Consider the following 17,751-nt stretch of genomic DNA (forward strand, 5'->3'; position numbering starts at 1 on the left):
CACTCAGCAGAGTTTCTGAAGTTATTTCCAGCTCTGGATTTGTTCATGGACTCCCTCAGTGTCACTTTATCCAGCGTGGTCTGACAACAAACAAACCAAAAACCCAAACCAGGAGAGATATCAAGATGGGAAAATCTGGTTTTGCTGATGGCCTCAGAGTTGTGTATGTGGGGCATTGTCTGTTTTTACTTCTTGGGGTACACTCAATGAAGCAAAAACTTGTAAAAAAATGTTGGCAAGTGTAGTGGTTTTGGTTTGTTAATTTAAGATTTTTTTTTAATTTTAAGGGTTTTTTGTTAATGTATTAAAGAGTGCAGTGGGTTTTGGTGTTGGTTAATTATTAATGTATTTATTTTTTGGTTGTGAGATAGGAAGGGTAAAGTAGATTTAAAATTTTAAAAGGGTGTAAAGAAAATGTTATTGATAGTTTCCTGTTTTGTTTTGTCCTTTAACTTGTGTTTTCACAGAGGCATGTCCAGTTTTTTAATGGTTGGAAGCTTTGTGTCACTTTTTAAGATATCTCTCATGTAAAACTGTGACAGCAGGAGTGATTGATTGTTTCCCCTGTGAGTGCAGAAGTCAAAACTGTGCTTGAAAAACCATCTCCAGACACATGAATATTTTAAAATTTTCTAAAAGATGGGTATTTGGTCATTTACAAAGTTAGCTAAACACCAATTTGTGTGCAATGTTCTTTGTCCAGAGGCAATCCCTTCTGACAATTATTGACATTATTTTTGATTAGTTCAGTGGATCTCAAAGGGTCTTGGCTGCATTCATAATGAGCTGTGGCAATTAGCAGGATGTTCTTTGGAGGAGCCACAGATTCCTTGGAGAGCAAATCCCTTGTTATTCCTCCTGCCCAGGTTGGTGGCATCCACGGGAGCCAAGGTGGATCCCAGCGCGTTTCTCCGGGTTTTGGGAAGTCATCCCCTCTTCCCAAAGGCTCAAATCTGTGTCCTCAACAAATTCCCAGATTTAAAGAGCAAGCCTGGGGTGAGTTTCACTCTTATTTCTGGTTTTTTAACAAATTCCTGCAGTGTCCCCAAACCTCTGGGTGTGTCTGTGGTGCCTCTTGTCACCAAATGGATTTAGAGGAAAACCCTGGAGCTCTGTTTTCATGGATTTTGGTTCCTCTGGAATCAAGGCAAACAACTGGAAGGAATGATTCCATAAATCCCACAAAAAGTGGCTTGGGAACAGCCAGCACCTCTCCAGTCACTCAGCAGTCCCCTGGAAACTGAGCTCAGCCCACGTTTTTGGGGAGATGCAGGTTTTCCTTCATGCCATTCCCATAAATTGGGATGGATAAAGCTGGACAGGTTGGAAATACAGGATGTGCTCCTCTCTTTTTAACCCATCCTAAAACTTGGTTGAGGTCACTCTGCCCTGGAGTATCCCAAACTCCTCCCTCTGTGGTGTTATTTGGGATGAGTTGGGCTGACAATGATGCCTCAGGGTTTGGCTTTTCTGTTTTCACATTCTGTGCTGCTTTAGTGTGTGGGGTCTGAGCTTCATATTATGGGATGGTGAGCTCTGTGCACAGAGCAGGGAGACAAAACAATTCCTGCTCCAGCTGGGCACCAAGGACAAATGATCCAAATCTCAGCCCAGGAGCACAAACCCCGTGGGCTGCAGAGAGAAAAACAAGCAGGATGGGAGTGCAGGGGCTGAGCTGGAATTGGACACTGAACTGCAATGTGCACATGGAGCAGAGCTGATCCCAGGGAGAGACCCCGGGAGCGCTCGTGCATTTTGGGACCATTTGGGTTCATCCTGGGTGCAGCCCTGGCTGGGCTCTTGTGCTGCCCCAGGTGCATCCATGGAGGAGATCCTTTCAATCCATCCCTGCTTTATTCTGGAACTCTGCCCAGCCCCTGCTCTAGCTCAGCCTTCTCAAGGCATCCATTTAGGTTTTAACAGCTTCTCACAGAATTTTCCCACCTCCAAGCAGGATTTTCCTGGAAACTCCAATCTTTCTGCTGTCTTTTCCATGTCCTTTCCCAGCCTGAGAAGATGTGGGCCATCTTTGCTGTCATGGTGCTGTTCTCTGATGGTGTTGGTGACATCCAGAGGCTGCTGGAACGTTTCCGGAGCCCCCGCTCGGAGCTGGCCGTGCTGGAGGTCACCGAGGTGCTCCACTGCATGGCCACGCTGCTCCTGGCCATGAGGAACAAGGGCATTCCCATCTCCAACAGGTCAGGAGCTGCCCCTTCCATCCCTGAACACTTCCCTCCATCCCCAGGCTGCTCCAGTCCAGCCTGGCATGATTCCAGGGGCGAGGCAGCTGCAGCTGCTCTGGCAATTCCAGCCCAGCCAGGAATTCCTCATTCCCAGAATCCCATCCATGGCTGCCCTCTGGCACTGGGAGCCATTCCCTGTGTCCTGTCCCTGCAGGCCTTGTCCCCAGTCCCTGTGCAGCTCTCCTGGAGCCCCTCCAGGCCCTGGAAGTGGCTCTGAGGTCTCTCCAACTTTGAGTTTCAAATCTGTCCAAATCCCAGCAGAACAGCAACATTCCCATCTCCAACAGGTCAGGACTTTCCCATTCCAGCCCTGGGCACTTCCCACCATTCCCAGTTGCTCCAATCTGGCTTTGGATGTTCCAGGGATGAGGCAGCTGCAGCTTTCTCTGGGAATTCCTTCCCAATATCCACCCCAAATCTCCCCTTTTTTCCTGTCTGAATCCAGCCTGGCATGATTCCAGGGATAAGGCAGCTGCAGCTGCTCTGGCAGTTCCTCATTCCCAGAATCCCATCCATGTCTGCCCTCTGGTACTGGGAGCCATTCCCTGTGTCCTGTCCCTGCAGGCCTTGTCCCCAGTCCCTCTGCAGCTCTCCTGGAGCCCCCCCAGGCCCCTCAAGTGACTCTGAGGTCTCTCCAACTTTGAGTTTCAAATCTGTCCAAATCCCAGCAGAACAGCAACATTCCCATCTCCAACAGGTCAGGACTTTCCCATTCCAGCCCTGGGCACTTCCCACCATTCCCAGTTGCTCCAATCTGGCTTTGGATGTTCCAGGGATGAGGCAGCTGCAGCTTTCTCTGGGAATTCCTTCCCAATATCCACCCCAAATCTCCCCTTTTTTCCTGTCTGAAGCCATTCCCTTTGTCCTGTCCATCCTTTATCCCAAAGTCTCTCTCCTGGAGCCCCTTCAGGCCCTGGAAGTGGCTCTGGGTCTCTCCAACTTTGAGTTTCAAATCCCTCCAATTCCCAGGGGATTTGGATCTCCAGCCTGGCCTTGGACACTTCCAGGGATGAGGCAGCTACAGCTCCTTTAGGAATTCCATTCCAGTGCTTCCCCATCCTCCCAGCCAGGAATTCCTTCCCAATTTCCCATCTATCCCATCCCTCTGGCATTCCCCTTTATCCTGTCACTCCTTTCAGGATGCAATATTCAAAAAACCTCCAATTTTTCCCAAAATAAAAGCAGGATTTAAAGAATCTTCATGCTCAGCTACAACAATTTAATGTTTTTATTACCTCCCCAAAATTGATTTATTTTACTTCATTCCAAGTCCTAGGAGCTCCTTCCCTCATGATCCTTATGTTCCCCCCCCAAAAAAAAAAAGGGATCTCAGCAGAGATTTCCTTGAGATTCCTTCAGGATGCCCTCATGATCCTTATGTTCCCCCCAAAAAAAAAAGGGATCTCAGCAGAGATTTCCTTGAGATTCCTTCAGGAGTGCAGTGGGGATTGGGATGAAGGACACAGGGAGAAAATTGGGAAGGAACTGGATTGGAAAGTGAAAATATCCAGGAATTAAATGGCTCTGGAAGCTGTGAGTTCTAAGGGACTGTAGGACAGGGAAAGGCTCATCCTGAGGGAAACTGGGATGTTTATTTGGAATGTTAATGATTGATTAATTGCTGGATGAAGTCGTTAACCTGCAGGAAATGTGGCAGGATGGCCCTGGCCAGCAATGAGAGCTGGGATCCAGGTCAAAATCCAGGGATTTTAGAGTTTCCATCTCCCTGGACAGCCCAGACCAGAAAAAGTGGGAATTCCTCCTGGGAATAAGGAGGAAATGTGTCCTGGAGGAATTGCCTGATTGCTGTTTGCAGTAATTAATGAGTCTTAGAGTCCAAATCATGATGAGAGACACACAAAATCTGTCCTGGAGGGCTGGAAGAAAGGAACAAAACTGTCCTAAAAGAGGGAAAACCACAGTGGGAAAACCTTGCTGGAGAACCCAGGTTAATTTTAAACCAGTTGTTGTCACACAGTTAAAACCAAAGAATCTCTTTTCCCCCTGTAGTGAAAAACCACCAAGAATTATCATCAGAGTTAAAAACCTCCCCTAAAACCATTCTAAACCAAAATCTTCACTCTAAAAGCCCAAAGCAGCCCCAAATTCCCTCTGTTGTTAATTGTGGCTCAGGAGAGCAGAGTTATCCCCTGGACTCTGATCCCAGGTCATGTTGGCATGGAAAACCCTGGGATACAAACCTGGCAGGGCTGAGGGAGAGGCCACACTCAGAGCTGACCCCACAGTGCCTTTGCTGTCATTTCTCAAGGCAGAATACATTTAAAGAACATTTTAAATTATTCATTATTTACTGCAGAGCTTGAGGCTTTTTTTTTTTAATTATCCAGGATATTGGTGGTGTTTAAGTGGTTGCAGAGGTTTAATTTGTTATTAATGATTTCTCAGTGGTAATTCGTGTTTTATCCTATTTTATTTTTTCAGGATTCACTACAATATTTTCTACTATTTGTATCTGATGGAAAATGCCTCTGGAGTTGTGCAGCCTCTGGAAGAGGGAAGAATGGATTTGTGTCCCAGGTGATCCAAGCAGTGCATGCTGAGCATTCCGTGGAGTGAGGAGCAAATATCCCAAATATTCCACAGCAGGAAAAGGTGGAGTTGGATCAGTGGCACAGCTGATCCTGCTCCTCACCACCTTCGCATGAATTCTCAGAGGAAAATCAGGATTGGGCCTGAGATTTGTAAAATTTGGGAGTGCTGAGTTTAAATTTGCTGCTGGGTCTATCTTGGAATCATGGAAGGGTTTGGAATCATGGAAGGGTTTGGAATCTTCCAGGGACACCTCCCACCATCCCAGGCTGCTCCAGCCCCAGTGTCCAGCCTGGCCTTGGGCATTCCAGGGATGCAGGGGCAGCCCCAGCTGCTCTGGCAATTCCAGCCCAGCCAGGAATTCCTCATGGCCAAGATCCCATCCATGGCTGCCCTCTGGCACTGGGAGCCATTCCCTGTGTCCTGTCCATCCCTTGTCCCCAGTCCCTCTGCAGCTCTCCTGGAGCTCCTTCAGGCCCTGGAATGTGCTGGAAGCTCTCCCTGCATCCTTCCCTTCTCCAGGAGAACATTCCTGTTGGTTTTTGGGGGTTTTTTTTAATTTTTTTTTTTTTTTTTTTTGTTAAGGTTGGGATTGAAGTCTTAGAGATATTCCCCAGGAGAACATTCCTGTTGGTTTTTTGGGGTTTTTTTTTGTTAATTTTTTTTTGTTAAGGTTGGGATTGAAGTGTTAGAGATGGCATTTTGTGTTTAGGTTTAGATGTTTATTAATTTATAAGTTGTGAGGTTTATGGTATTTTACTAATAAGTTACAAAATGGTGAATTTTTCTATATAAGTTTTTTTTAAGGTTAAACTATTTAATTAAGAAATTATACTTAAATTATTTTTACTTTTCATTTAATAACTAATTATTTGACCTTTGTAATGTGGATTTTTTTGTCTAATTACAAAACATGATTTAAACTCATGAAGAAGAAGGAAGAAGGTAAAGGATTAGTTACTGTCTTAAAACTTTTGTTTTAGTTTTATATATATTACTATATGATAACTAATTATTTGACGTTTGTAATGTGGATTTTTTTTGTCTAATTACAAAACATTATTTAAACTCATGAAGAAAAAGGAAGAAGGTAAAGGATAAGTTACTGTCTTAAAACTTTTAGTTTTATATATATTACTATATTTTAAAAGTTTAAACTCAAATTTTCTATTTAGTGATATTACACAAAAGGATTAGTTACTGTCTTAAAACTTTTGTTTTAGTTTTATATATATTACTATATTTTAAAAGTTTAAACTCAAATTTTCTATTTAGTGATATTACACACTTCTAATTCAACTTCACACTTGTAATCTCAGTGCTGTTAATTAATTCTGGAAGTCTTCTCCACCCCTTAGGTCAAATGCAGTGTTCTCTCATCAGTCAGAGGCTGTCAGTAAAAAAATTCTAAAATTCTAAAATTCTCAGCATCCAGAGCTCCAACACATTCCCAGCTCTCCCAATAAATAAGGAATAAAACACCTCCCTGGCCTGTGGAGATCCAAGCTGGGTTCCTTTTCTGCTGCTGGATTGAGCAATTTCATTCCTTATCCTCACCTGGAGAAAGAAAATGGGATAAATTCATCCAGCACTGAGGTCTAACAGAGATAAAACCAGTTTTAATGAGCTTAAGGTGCCAAATTAATTCTTAAAGCACAGAATGGTCCCTTAAAAATATATTTTCCTTTGCTGGTGTGTGGTGTTTTCCTATATTCCCTGAAAAATCTTTCCCAGTACATTATATTTGATCTCCAGTATTTTCTCATTCCATGCTTTTCTCCTTTTCCCAATAACCAAGTTGGGATGGGATCAGTCTATCCCTGGCTTCCCTGTTAATTTCTTTTAAGTGAGATGGTTTACTTTAGGAATTTTTAAAGGATTCATTCCTTTCCCAGTTGTTGATTGGAATTTTTTTCCCTGTTTTTAGTGGATGGGGTGATGTCAAACTCACCCATGAACAGCAGAGGATTTTGAGTCACAAAATTGAGCCTGGCCAAACAGTGAAAATAATGGCATTTGCAGGTAAGAGCCAAAAATGTTGGAAAAATCCCTGGACAATTCCCAATCTGCTCCTTCCTTCCCTGATCCCACTGTCACAGGGATTGTGAGATCCCAAGGGGATCAATTTGTGCCTTTGGGATAACAAATTTAAGGGAAAATCTGCCAAAAAGGGGGGCAGAGTAAAAACAGGGGAGAGTGGAGTGGGAAAATGTGGAACAGCCCTACAGATCCCGAGTTTGGGAAAGGAGGAAGAGGAGATGCTCCAGATGCTGGAGTAGAGATTTCCCTGGAATCCTTGGAGGATCAGTTCCTGAAGGATTGACCCTGTGAAAAAGGGAGCAGGTCCTGAAGGACTGAGCACATGGATGAAGGGAGCAGTTCTGAAGGATTGACCTCATGGAAAGGGAGCAGTTCCTGAAGGATTGACACCATGGATAAAGGGAGCAGTTCCTGAAGGGTTGACCCCATGGAAAAATGGGATCCACACTGGAGCAGTTTCTGAAGCACTGACCCCATGGATAAAGGGCTCTAGACTGGAGCAGTTCCTGAAGGACTGTCCCCATGGGAAGGGAGCAGTTTCTCAAGGACTGACCCTATGGAAGGTGAAGCAGTTCCTGAAGCACTGACCCCGTGGATAAAGGGATCCAGGCTGGAGCAGGTCATGTATAAGTAACCCCATGGATAAAGGGGGCCATGCTCGAGCAGTTCCTGAAGGACTGTCCCCATGGGAAGGGAGCAGTTTCTCAAGGACTGACCCTATGGAAGGTGAAGCAGTTCCTGAAGCACTGACCCCGTGGATAAAGGGATCCAGGCTGGAGCAGGTCATGTATAAGTAACCCCATGGATAAAGGGGGCCATGCTCGAGCAGTTCCTGAAGGACTGTCCCCATGGGAAGGGAGCAGTTTCTCAAGGACTGACCCTATGGAAGGTGAAGCAGTTCCTGAAGCACTGACCCCGTGGATAAAGGGATCCAGGCTGGAGCAGGTCATGTATAAGTAACCCCATGGATAAAGGGGGCCATGCTCGAGCAGTTCCTGAAGGACTGTCCCCATGGGAAGGGAGCAGTTTCTCAAGGACTGACCCTATGGAAGGTGAAGCAGTTCCTGAAGCACTGACCCCGTGGATAAAGGGATCCAGGCTGGAGCAGGTCATGTATAAGTAACCCCATGGATAAAGGGGGCCATGCTCGAGCAGTTCCTGAAGGACTGTCCCCATGGGAAGGGAGCAGTTTCTCAAGGACTGACCCTATGGAAGGTGAAGCAGTTCCTGAAGCACTGACCCCGTGGATAAAGGGATCCAGGCTGGAGCAGGTCATGTATAAGTAACCCCATGGATAAAGGGGGCCATGCTCGAGCAGTTCCTGAAGGACTGTCCCCATGGGAAGGGAGCAGTTTCTCAAGGACTGACCCTATGGAAGGTGAAGCAGTTCCTGAAGCACTGACCCCGTGGATAAAGGGATCCAGGCTGGAGCAGGTCATGTATAAGTAACCCCATGGATAAAGGGGGCCATGCTCGAGCAGTTCCTGAAGGACTGTCCCCATGGGAAGGGAGCAGTTTCTCAAGGACTGACCCTATGGAAGGTGAAGCAGTTCCTGAAGCACTGACCCCGTGGATAAAGGGATCCAGGCTGGAGCAGGTCATGTATAAGTAACCCCATGGATAAAGGGGGCCATGCTCGAGCAGTTCCTGAAGGACTGACCCCATGGAAAGGGAGCAGTTTCTCAAGGATTGACCCTATGGAAGGTGAAGCAGTTCCTGAAGCACTGACCCCATGGATAAAAGGGACCCACACTGGAGTGGGCAGTTCCTAAAGCTGTGCCAGGGAACGTTTAGGTTGGATACAGGGACAATTCCTCCATACAAAGCCTTATCCAGCCATGGCTCAGCTGCCCAGGCAGGGGTGGAGCTCCCATTCCTGGAGGGATTTAAAAACTCTGTGGTTTCTGGGGACATGGATGGCCTTGGAAGTGCTGGGAATGGTTGGGCTTGACATTAAAGAACTTTGCCAACCCAAATAATTCCTTGTTTCCCTGAAATCAGGAGTGACATGGCATATTGGGGTTGGGACAGCAAGAGAGGAATGTGTAAGAAAAAAAAAAAAAAAAAGGAATCATTCATTCCTGAGTGGATATTTTATTCCTTATTTTTATTTTATTCCTTCTTTTCCTCTCCTCTCCAGGCACAGGGAAAACCTCAACCTTGGTCAAGTACGCAGAGAAATTCTCGGAGCTGAAATTCCTTTACCTGACTTTCAACAAAGCTGTGGCAGAGAAGGGGAAAAAGGTTTTTCCAAGGAATGTCACCTGCAAGACCTTCCACTCCTTGGCCTTTGGAAGCATTGGGAGACAGTGAGTGGGGAATTGCAGTTCTTTTGTGGAAGCAGGGAAAGGATGAGGAAAGGGAAGTGGTTTTGGGGGAAAATTCCAAGCCTTGAGGCAGCACAAATAATGGGGAAAAATTTGTCATTTATGGTTTCCAAATGGATGCAGTGGGATGCTCCAGGGATTTTAGCTTCCTTGGGAGCACCCCAAAGCCAAGAAATGGTTTGGGAGGTGGAAATCCACTGGGAATGAGGTTTTCCCACTTCCCATTCCCACTGGAATGCTGCAACTGCTCCAAGTCCTTCTTTTCCTGAGGATCAATTCCTTTTTTGGGGTACCAATTTCCTTATCCTGAGCTGTTTTCATGATCCAATTTCTGTCCAATTCTGGCACATTTAAGTTGGGGGTAGGAATGACCTAGAAAAAGAGGGAAATCCCACTCCCTGGCTCTGCAAACACTCTGGAATTCCAGGGATGAGCTCAATTTTCCATCTCTAAAATGCTTAAAATGGGGAAGTGGTTTTGAGGGAAACCTCCAGGATTTGAGGCACAAATGTTGGGGGAAAATTTGTCATTTATGGTTTCCAAATGGATGCAGTGGGATGCTCCAGGGATTTTAGCTTCCTTGGGAGCACCCCAAAGCCAAGAAAGGGTTTGGGAGGTGGAAATCCACTGGGAATGAGGTTTTCCCACTTCCCATTCCCACTGGAATGCTGCAACTGCTCCAAGTGCTTCTTTTCCTGAGGATCAATTCCTTTTTTGGGGGACCAGTTTCCTTATCCTGAGCTGTTTTCATGATCCAATTTCTGTCCAATTCTGGCACATTTAAGTTGGGGGTAGGAATGACCTAGAAAAAGAGGGAAATCCCACTCCCTGGCTCTGCAAACACTCTGGAATTCCAGGGATGAGCTCAATTTTCCATCTCTAAAATGCTTAAAATCAACAAATTTGTGCTTCCACCAGGACAAATCTGTGAAGATTTAAGGATATTCCATTATTAGAATGAATTGAGATATAAAGCTGAGCTTTTTCCAGGAACAGTGCACAAAATGGGATTTCTATGTGTTCTAATTTTTTTTATCCCTTTTTTTGTCCTTTTTTGTCTTTTTTTTTTTGGTCTCTTTTGTCCCTCTGGCACAGCTACAAAGGACAGTGCACAAAAAAAGGGATTTCTATGTGTTCTAATTTTTTTATCCCTTTTTTTGTCCTTTTTTTGTCTTTTTTTTTGGTCTCTTTTGTCCCTCTGGCACAGCTACAAAGAGAAAGGCAAGCTGAACTTCTCCAAGCTGTCAGTTTATTCCATCAGCTTCCTCCTCCGGAACAGGAAGGGCCAATCCCTGTTTGTAAGAGGGAAAACAGTGTCCCAAACCTTGGAAAACTTCTTCTCCTCCTCAGATGAGGAGATCTGTGAGGAGCACACGCCCCTGTGGTTCAAAAACACTCATGGACAGATGGAGCAAGTGAGCCAAGAGGAAAAGAGAGTGAGTTTCTGGAATTTGCTGATGTTGGATGGGCTTTGGAGAGGTCTGGGATAGTGGGAAATGAGTCCCTGCTCATGGGTGGGGTGCACTGGATGGGCTTTGAGGTCTCTTCCAATCCAAACCATTCCATGATTTTATAAAATAATTCATGGTCACCCCCCTTCCCAAACTGTTGATTGGCAGGGATCTTCCCGTGTTTCACTGAAATTTGGGAAGAAAGATTGGTACTGGGGAATCAATCCTTCTGCCAGAGAAAGGGTTTGGGTCGGTCCTGAGCTTTGGAAGAAATCAGAGGCTGGAAGCAACATTCCAAAGAAATTGGGAGGAGGGATCACAAGATTGGGAGGAGGAGGAACAAAAGGTTGGGAGGAGGAATCAAAAAGTTGGGAGCAGGAAGAATCAAAAGATTGTGATGAAAATCAAAAAGTTGGGAGGAGAAATCAAAGACTGGGAGGAAGATGATGTTTGGGATAAAAGGGATAATCCCTGTTTTCCCTAAAAAATACTTCCAGCCAGTCTCCTCACCAAATCCTTGTGGATCTGAGGAGCTGCTTGGGATGGGAAAAAATGTATCTGGGGCTTTTTGGGAATGGCTTCCCAGTGCCAGAGGGCAGCCATGGATGGGATCTTGGCCATGAGGAATTCCTGGCTGGGCTGGAATTGCCAGAGCAGCTGGGGCTGCCCCTGCATCCCTGGAATCCCCAATGCCACGTTGGAGCAGCCTGGGATAGAGGAAAATGTCCCTGCCCATGGATGGGGTGGGACTGGATGGGCTTTGAGGCCCTTTCCAGCCCAAACCATTCCATAATTTTATTTTTATTCCATGGTTCTATCCCAATCCTTCTGTTTTCCCATTTTAGATCAATGTGGAAGAGGCCAAAGAGATTTGGCACAACATGAAGAAGCTGGATGGAGATGCAGAGAAGAAATACAAGATGACTTGTGATGGTAAAAAAGATGGAAAATCCCTTGAGAAAAAGGGATTTGGTGGTAGAAAAATCAATGGATTTATTATTCCTGTTCTGGCTGAGCTTCCAGAAGGAGAAAATCCCTTTTTTTCCTGACACTGACTGACCAGAGAATATCCCTCTGGCTCAATTTTTCATTTTATATGTATTTATAAAATACATTCAATGAATTTGTGCTCCCACTAGGATAAAAATTTGCAGATTTTAAGGATATTCCCATTTCTTAGTGGCTAAAAAGCAGGCCAAAAAAGTTGGAAGTTGCTTCCAGCACATCCTTTCCTCTGGATAGTGCTGAAAATAGCTGGGAAAAACCTTTTTCTTGGGATTTTTGGTGGGCATTAAGAAGCTGGAAATCATCAAATTTCAAGGCTAAGGGAGGCAGAGATTTTTTGCAACCCTTCCAAATGTGGAAATTCCAAACAGGAAGCAAAGCCAGAAATGTCACCCAAAAAAAAAAAGCAAAAAAGGGATTTGTTTTGAAGATCCAGGTGGATCTTCCCTCTCCTTGAAATTCCTGATTTTTTTCCCTCAGGATATTTGAAACTTTGGCAGCTCGAAAGCAGAAATGTCACCCAAAAAAAAAAAAAAAAAAAAAAGAGAAAAAAGGGATTTGTTTTGAAGATCCTGGTGGATCTTCCCTCTCCTTGAAATTCCTGATTTTTTTCCCTCAGGATATTTGAAACTTTGGCAGCTCAGCAAGCCCCAGCTCTCAGGATACGATGCCATTTTTGTGGATGAAGCCCAGGATTGCACTCCAGGTGAGTTATTCCAGGAGCTGCAGCTCCAATCCCACTCCTAGAGGGGATTTCCATGTGCTCAGGAGTGTGGTGGAAGTATCTCAACCTAAATACTTGGAATTTAAACAAATTTTCCCCTCAGGTTTGACATTTAAACTGAGCTTTCTCTTGGGTTTGGAGAAGGTTCTTCCCTTGTGATCCAAACTGAGCTTTTCCTTGAGTCTGGACCCTCGTGATCCCAACTGAGCTTTTCCTTGGATTTGGAGAAGGTTCTTCCCTCGTGATCCAAACTGAGCTTTTCCTTGGTTTTGGAGTAGGTTCTTCCTTCATGATCCAAGCTCAGCTTTTCTTTGGGTTTGGACTCTCCTGATCCCAACTGAGCTTTTCCTTGGATTTGGATTGGAGCAGGTTCTTCCCTCAGGACCCAAACTGAGCTTTTCCTTGGATTTGGATTGGAGCAGGTTCTTCCCTCATGATCCAAGCTGAGCTTTTCCTTGGGTTTGGAGCAGGTTCTTATTTCATGATCCAATTTTCTTTTTCCCTCACAGCCATCGTGGATATCGTGCAATCCCAAAAATGTGGGAAAATCGTTTGGACCCTTGTGATCCCAACTGAGCTTTTCCTTGGGTTTGGAGAAGGCTCTTCCCTCAGGATCCAAACTGATATTTTCTTTGGTTTGGAGCAGGTTCTTCCTTCATGATCCAAATGGAGCTTTTCCTTGGATTTGGAGAAGGTTCTTCCCTCATGATCCAAACTGAGCTTTTCCTTGGATTTGGCCTCTCATGATCCAAACTGAACATTCCCTTGGGTTTGGAGCAGATTCTTTTTTCATGATCCAATTTTTTTTTTTCCCTCACAGCCATCGTGGATATCGTGCAATCCCAAAAATGTGGGAAAATCCTGGTGGGAGACCCCCACCAGCAGATCTACACCTTCCGAGGGGCCGTCAACACCCTCTACCTGGTGCCTCACACCCACATGTACTACCTGACCCAGGTAAGGGCAGCGTTTTCCATGGATAAATCCCAGATCCATGGAAAATTTGGCACTGTGGAGGGTTTGCATTTCCTTGGATTACTGGGGAATCTGGCAGTTGTGGGGCTTTAGTGGAGGGATCTCATCCTGTTGGTGGAAAACTGGGAGTTGGGATTAAGGCTTTGTTTCAGGGAGATTCCCCGTTTTTTCAGGGGAACACATGTGGAATGCTGGATCCAGCTGTGGGATCCTCCAGACCTGGGGCTGCTGGTAAAACTGGGAATGTTCTCCTGGAGAAGGGAAGGCTCCAGGGAGAGCTTCCAGCACATTCCAGGGCCTGAAGGGGCTCCAGGAGAGCTGCAGAGGGACTGGGGACAAGGGATGGACAGGACACAGGGAATGGCTCCCAGTGCCAGAGGGCAGCCATGGATGGGATCTTGGCCATGAGGAATTCCTGGCTGGGCTGGAATTGCCAGAGCAGCTGGGGCTGCCCCTGCATCCCTGGAATGTCCAAGGCCAGGCTGGCCACTGGAGCTTGGAGCAGCCTGGCACAGTGGGAGGTGTCCCTGCCATGGCCAGGATTTCCAGGAATATTTTGGGGATTTTGGTGCCTTTTCCAGGTAAAAAATTGTCCAGGAGGTTGGTGGGAATCTCATAATTTGGATTTAAGAATGGCCAAGATTTCCAGGAATATTTTGGAGGGATTTTGATGCTTTTTCCAAGAGAGAAGATCTCCAGAAGGTCTTAAGAATAACCAAGATTCCCAGGAATGTTTTGGAGGGATTGTGATGCTTTTCCCACGGAAAAAACTGTCCAGAAGATTGCTGGGAATCCCATAATTCCATATAGGAAGATAGCATTTTATAGATTCCAAGATTTCCTTCTGGTTTTCCTGCTGATCCTGGGATTTTTCCAGAGTTTCAGGTTCGGCCCCGAGATCGCCTACGTGGGAGCCACGATCCTGGATGTGTGCAAGGGGATCCGCAGCAAAACCCTGCTGGGAGGAAACCAGGAGGGTGAGCTGGGGCTGGGAATTCCCCAGAGATTCCCAAGAATTCCCCAGAGATTCCATGGGAATCGTTCATTAATTAATTGTGTTAAATAGGAATATTAATGAATTCAATCCGGAAGAAAAATAAAATAAAATAAAATAAAATATAATATAATATAATATAATATAATATAATATAATATAATATAATATAATTAATATAAATATAATATAATATAATATAAATATGTTTTAAATATAAATTAATATAGTACAATATAATTAATATAGTATAATACAATATATTATACTATATTATATTATTCATATCATATCATATTATATTATATTCCATATTATATCATATTTTATTATATTATATTCCATATAATACTATATTATATTCCATATCATATATATTAAAATAGAAAATATTGATATACATTTTTAATATATATATAGTAGTAAACATGATAATTGCTAAATAACAAATCCTATAAATTACCTCTATTAAATAATATAATATATAATAAATAGAATTAAATTACAAATTTAATTTATAAATGTAATTACAAATTAGAACTATATTCATTAACTCGGGAATTAATTAATTTTATTGAATAATAATATTAACAATAAATATTAAATAATGAAGTTGATATAATTTAATTTGAACATCGTGTTCTTGGAAATAAATATTTAATTCATTTCCTGAAAATAAAGATGTAATTAATTTCCTAAAAATAAAGATTTTGTTAATTTTTTAAAATTCAATTAATAATGGAAAATATTAAATTAGTAATAACAGGTAAGTAATAAATATTAAGGGATTTAAAAATTAATATATTCAATACTATCAGATAAAATAATGAAGTGTAAGTATTAATGAATTATAAAATATTTAATTTATAATAAATGTAAATATTTTAAAATAATAAACAATAAAAATATGAATTAAAAATAGAAATAATAAATTTCATAATTTTAAATTAATAAAAGAGAAATGTTAAACTAATAATAACAGAGAAGTATTAAATTAGTAGTAACAGATAAAATAAAAAAGTATAAATATTAAGTTAATACAAAATGTGAAATTAAATTAACATTAAAATAAAAATAACAATTAATTTCCTAAAATTAAATTAATAATATGTAAATTTTAAAAATAAAATAGAAAATATAAAAGACTAAATTAAAAATAACGGCCAAAATAAATAAATATAAATATTAAAATAATAATAAAATATTAAATTCAATTAATATTAAAATATTTTGTGGATAATTGGGAATTCCTGCTGGGAATGGCTGTGGGTGACTGGGAATTCCAGCTGGGAATGGCTGTGGCTAACTGGGAATTCCTGCTGGCAATGGCTGTGGGTGACTGGGAATTCCAGCTGGGAGTGGCTGTGGGTAACTGGGAATGGCTGTAACTGGGAATTCCAGCTGGGAGTGGCTGGGGGTAACTGGGAATGGCTGTGGGTAACTGGGAATGGCTATGGGTGACTGGGAATTCAAGCTGGGAGTGGCTGTGGGTAACTGGGAATGGCTGTAACTGGGAATTCCAGCTGGGAATGGCTGTGGGTAACTAACTGGGAATTCCAGCTGGGAATGGCCACGGGTGACCGGGAATTCCTCCCCCAGGGGACGTGCGGGGAGGCCGGCAGGGGAAGGTGGCGCTGCTGTCCCGGAGCAACTGGAACGTGTTTGAGGACGCCGTGGAATTCTCTGGAAGAGACCCCCCGGCCAAAATCCACGTCATTGGGGTGAGGGGCATTGCACCCAGTCCAATCCCAAGGGTTTCAAGGAATATTCCAGGAAAAAACAGGAATTTTTTGTGCCCAGGGATGCCATTACTCTCCAAGCCTCGCAGGCCTCGTCCCATTTTGAGGCTTTTTTGTGCAGGCCTCAATCCATTTTTTGGGATAATTTTTGTCAGGCATGAGGCAGGGAAAGAGGGATGGTAAGCAGGAACAAGTTATTCCAAGGATTTCAATAAATATTCCAGGAAAAAGCAGGAATTTTTAGGAAAACAAGCAGGAATTTTTTCTGGCCGGTGATGTTATTTAGAGCTGTTATTCTCCAAGCCTTGCAGGCCTCATCCCATTTTTGGGATAATTTGTCCAATTTTTATCAGGAATGAGGCAGGACAAAAGGGATGGACAGCTGGGACAAGTTATTCCAAGGTTTTAAATTAATATTCCAGGAAAAAGCAGGAAATTTTGTGGCCAGGGATGTTATTTAGAGCCCTTCCTCTCCAACCTTTGCAGGCCTCGTCCCATTTTGAGGCCTTTTTGTGCAGGCCTCAATCCATTTTTTGGGATAATTTGGCCCATTTTTGTGAGGAATGGGGCAGGGAAAGAGGAATGGTCAGCTGGAATAAAGAATTCCAAGGTTTTCTATGAATATTCCAGGAAAAAGCAGGAATTTTCATGAAAAAGCAGGATTTTTTTTATTTTGTTATTTAGAGCTCTCCAAGCCTTGCAGGCCTCATCCCATTTTTAGGATAATTTGTCCCATTTTTATCAGGGGTGGGACAGGAAAACAACAAAGTTAGTGGAATTTGGAGAGGTTTGCAGCCTGATTTTGGGAATTTTAACAGGTTTGGATCTTGATCCTTGGGAATTTTAGGTTGATATTTCAAATTTTCCATCTTTTTTCCACCCAAATTCCAATTCGGGGAGGGGTTGAAGTGCTCAGGATTGAAAATCTTCTGCAGTTTGGAATAAATTGAATTTATAAATACAAGAAATTTATTATTTTTATTTGGTTTTTTGTTGGTTTACTTTATGTAATTTTGTGTTATTTTATTTTGTTATTTTATTTTAAAATATTTCATTTATTTTATTAATAAATTGTATTTGGTAAATAAAATAAATACATAAATAAAACACATATATAAAATAATAAAAAACACCAAAAATAAATACATCTAAAAATAATACATAAATAAAACTTATTTTATAAATAAATTTTATTTCTGTATTTTATAAATACATTTTTCTTCCTTTTAGGGATTGGAGAGATTTGGCCTGAGCAGAATTTATGACATTTGGAAGCTCAGCCTGCCTGCAGATGTCAGGAAGAACTGTGAGTATTCCCTTGTCCTTCTTTTTTCTAGGATTTTTTAGGTTTTGCTGGAAATCAAAACCCTTTTAATTATATAATACAATAATAACAATATAATAAATACACAACAATAAATATATAATATTATATATATAATATATGATACTATATGTGTTATTATATAATTATTTATTATAATTTTATAATTCACCCTGGTTAATTTTATATTTCCTAATTAATTTTTTGGTAGAAATCTCATTTTTAAATGGTTTTATCACGGGCTGGGCTATTTTGGCTGCTTAATTTCAGAAATCCCAAAATTTGGGGAATTTTATCAGGCATCTTTTCCCAGCTTTCCACAGTGATTCTTTTTTTTCAGTGTAAGTAAACCCAGAATTTGGGATATTTTTCCCAAAAT

General features: G+C 42.5%; 1 protein-coding gene across 1 annotated transcript in view; it reads left to right on the top strand.

The window, feature by feature from the left end:
• The window catches only part of FBH1 (F-box DNA helicase 1), a 32,783-nt gene that overhangs the window by 10,419 nt on the left and 4,613 nt on the right, over positions 1–17,751 (top strand). The window contains exons 6-16 of the mRNA XM_041401076.1: positions 2,008–2,198; positions 4,686–4,781; positions 6,721–6,815; positions 8,974–9,142; positions 10,368–10,596; positions 11,457–11,544; positions 12,236–12,322; positions 13,161–13,297; positions 14,193–14,292; positions 15,909–16,030; positions 17,279–17,354. Coding sequence (XP_041257010.1) covers positions 2,008–2,198; positions 4,686–4,781; positions 6,721–6,815; positions 8,974–9,142; positions 10,368–10,596; positions 11,457–11,544; positions 12,236–12,322; positions 13,161–13,297; positions 14,193–14,292; positions 15,909–16,030; positions 17,279–17,354 — 1,390 coding nt within the window. The remainder of the gene's footprint in view (positions 1–2,007; positions 2,199–4,685; positions 4,782–6,720; positions 6,816–8,973; positions 9,143–10,367; positions 10,597–11,456; positions 11,545–12,235; positions 12,323–13,160; positions 13,298–14,192; positions 14,293–15,908; positions 16,031–17,278; positions 17,355–17,751) is intronic.

Source organism: Onychostruthus taczanowskii, unplaced genomic scaffold (genome assembly GCF_017590055.1).
Source record: "Onychostruthus taczanowskii isolate IOZ18803 unplaced genomic scaffold, ASM1759005v1 scaffold184, whole genome shotgun sequence".
Classification (NCBI taxonomy): domain Eukaryota; kingdom Metazoa; phylum Chordata; class Aves; order Passeriformes; family Passeridae; genus Onychostruthus; species Onychostruthus taczanowskii.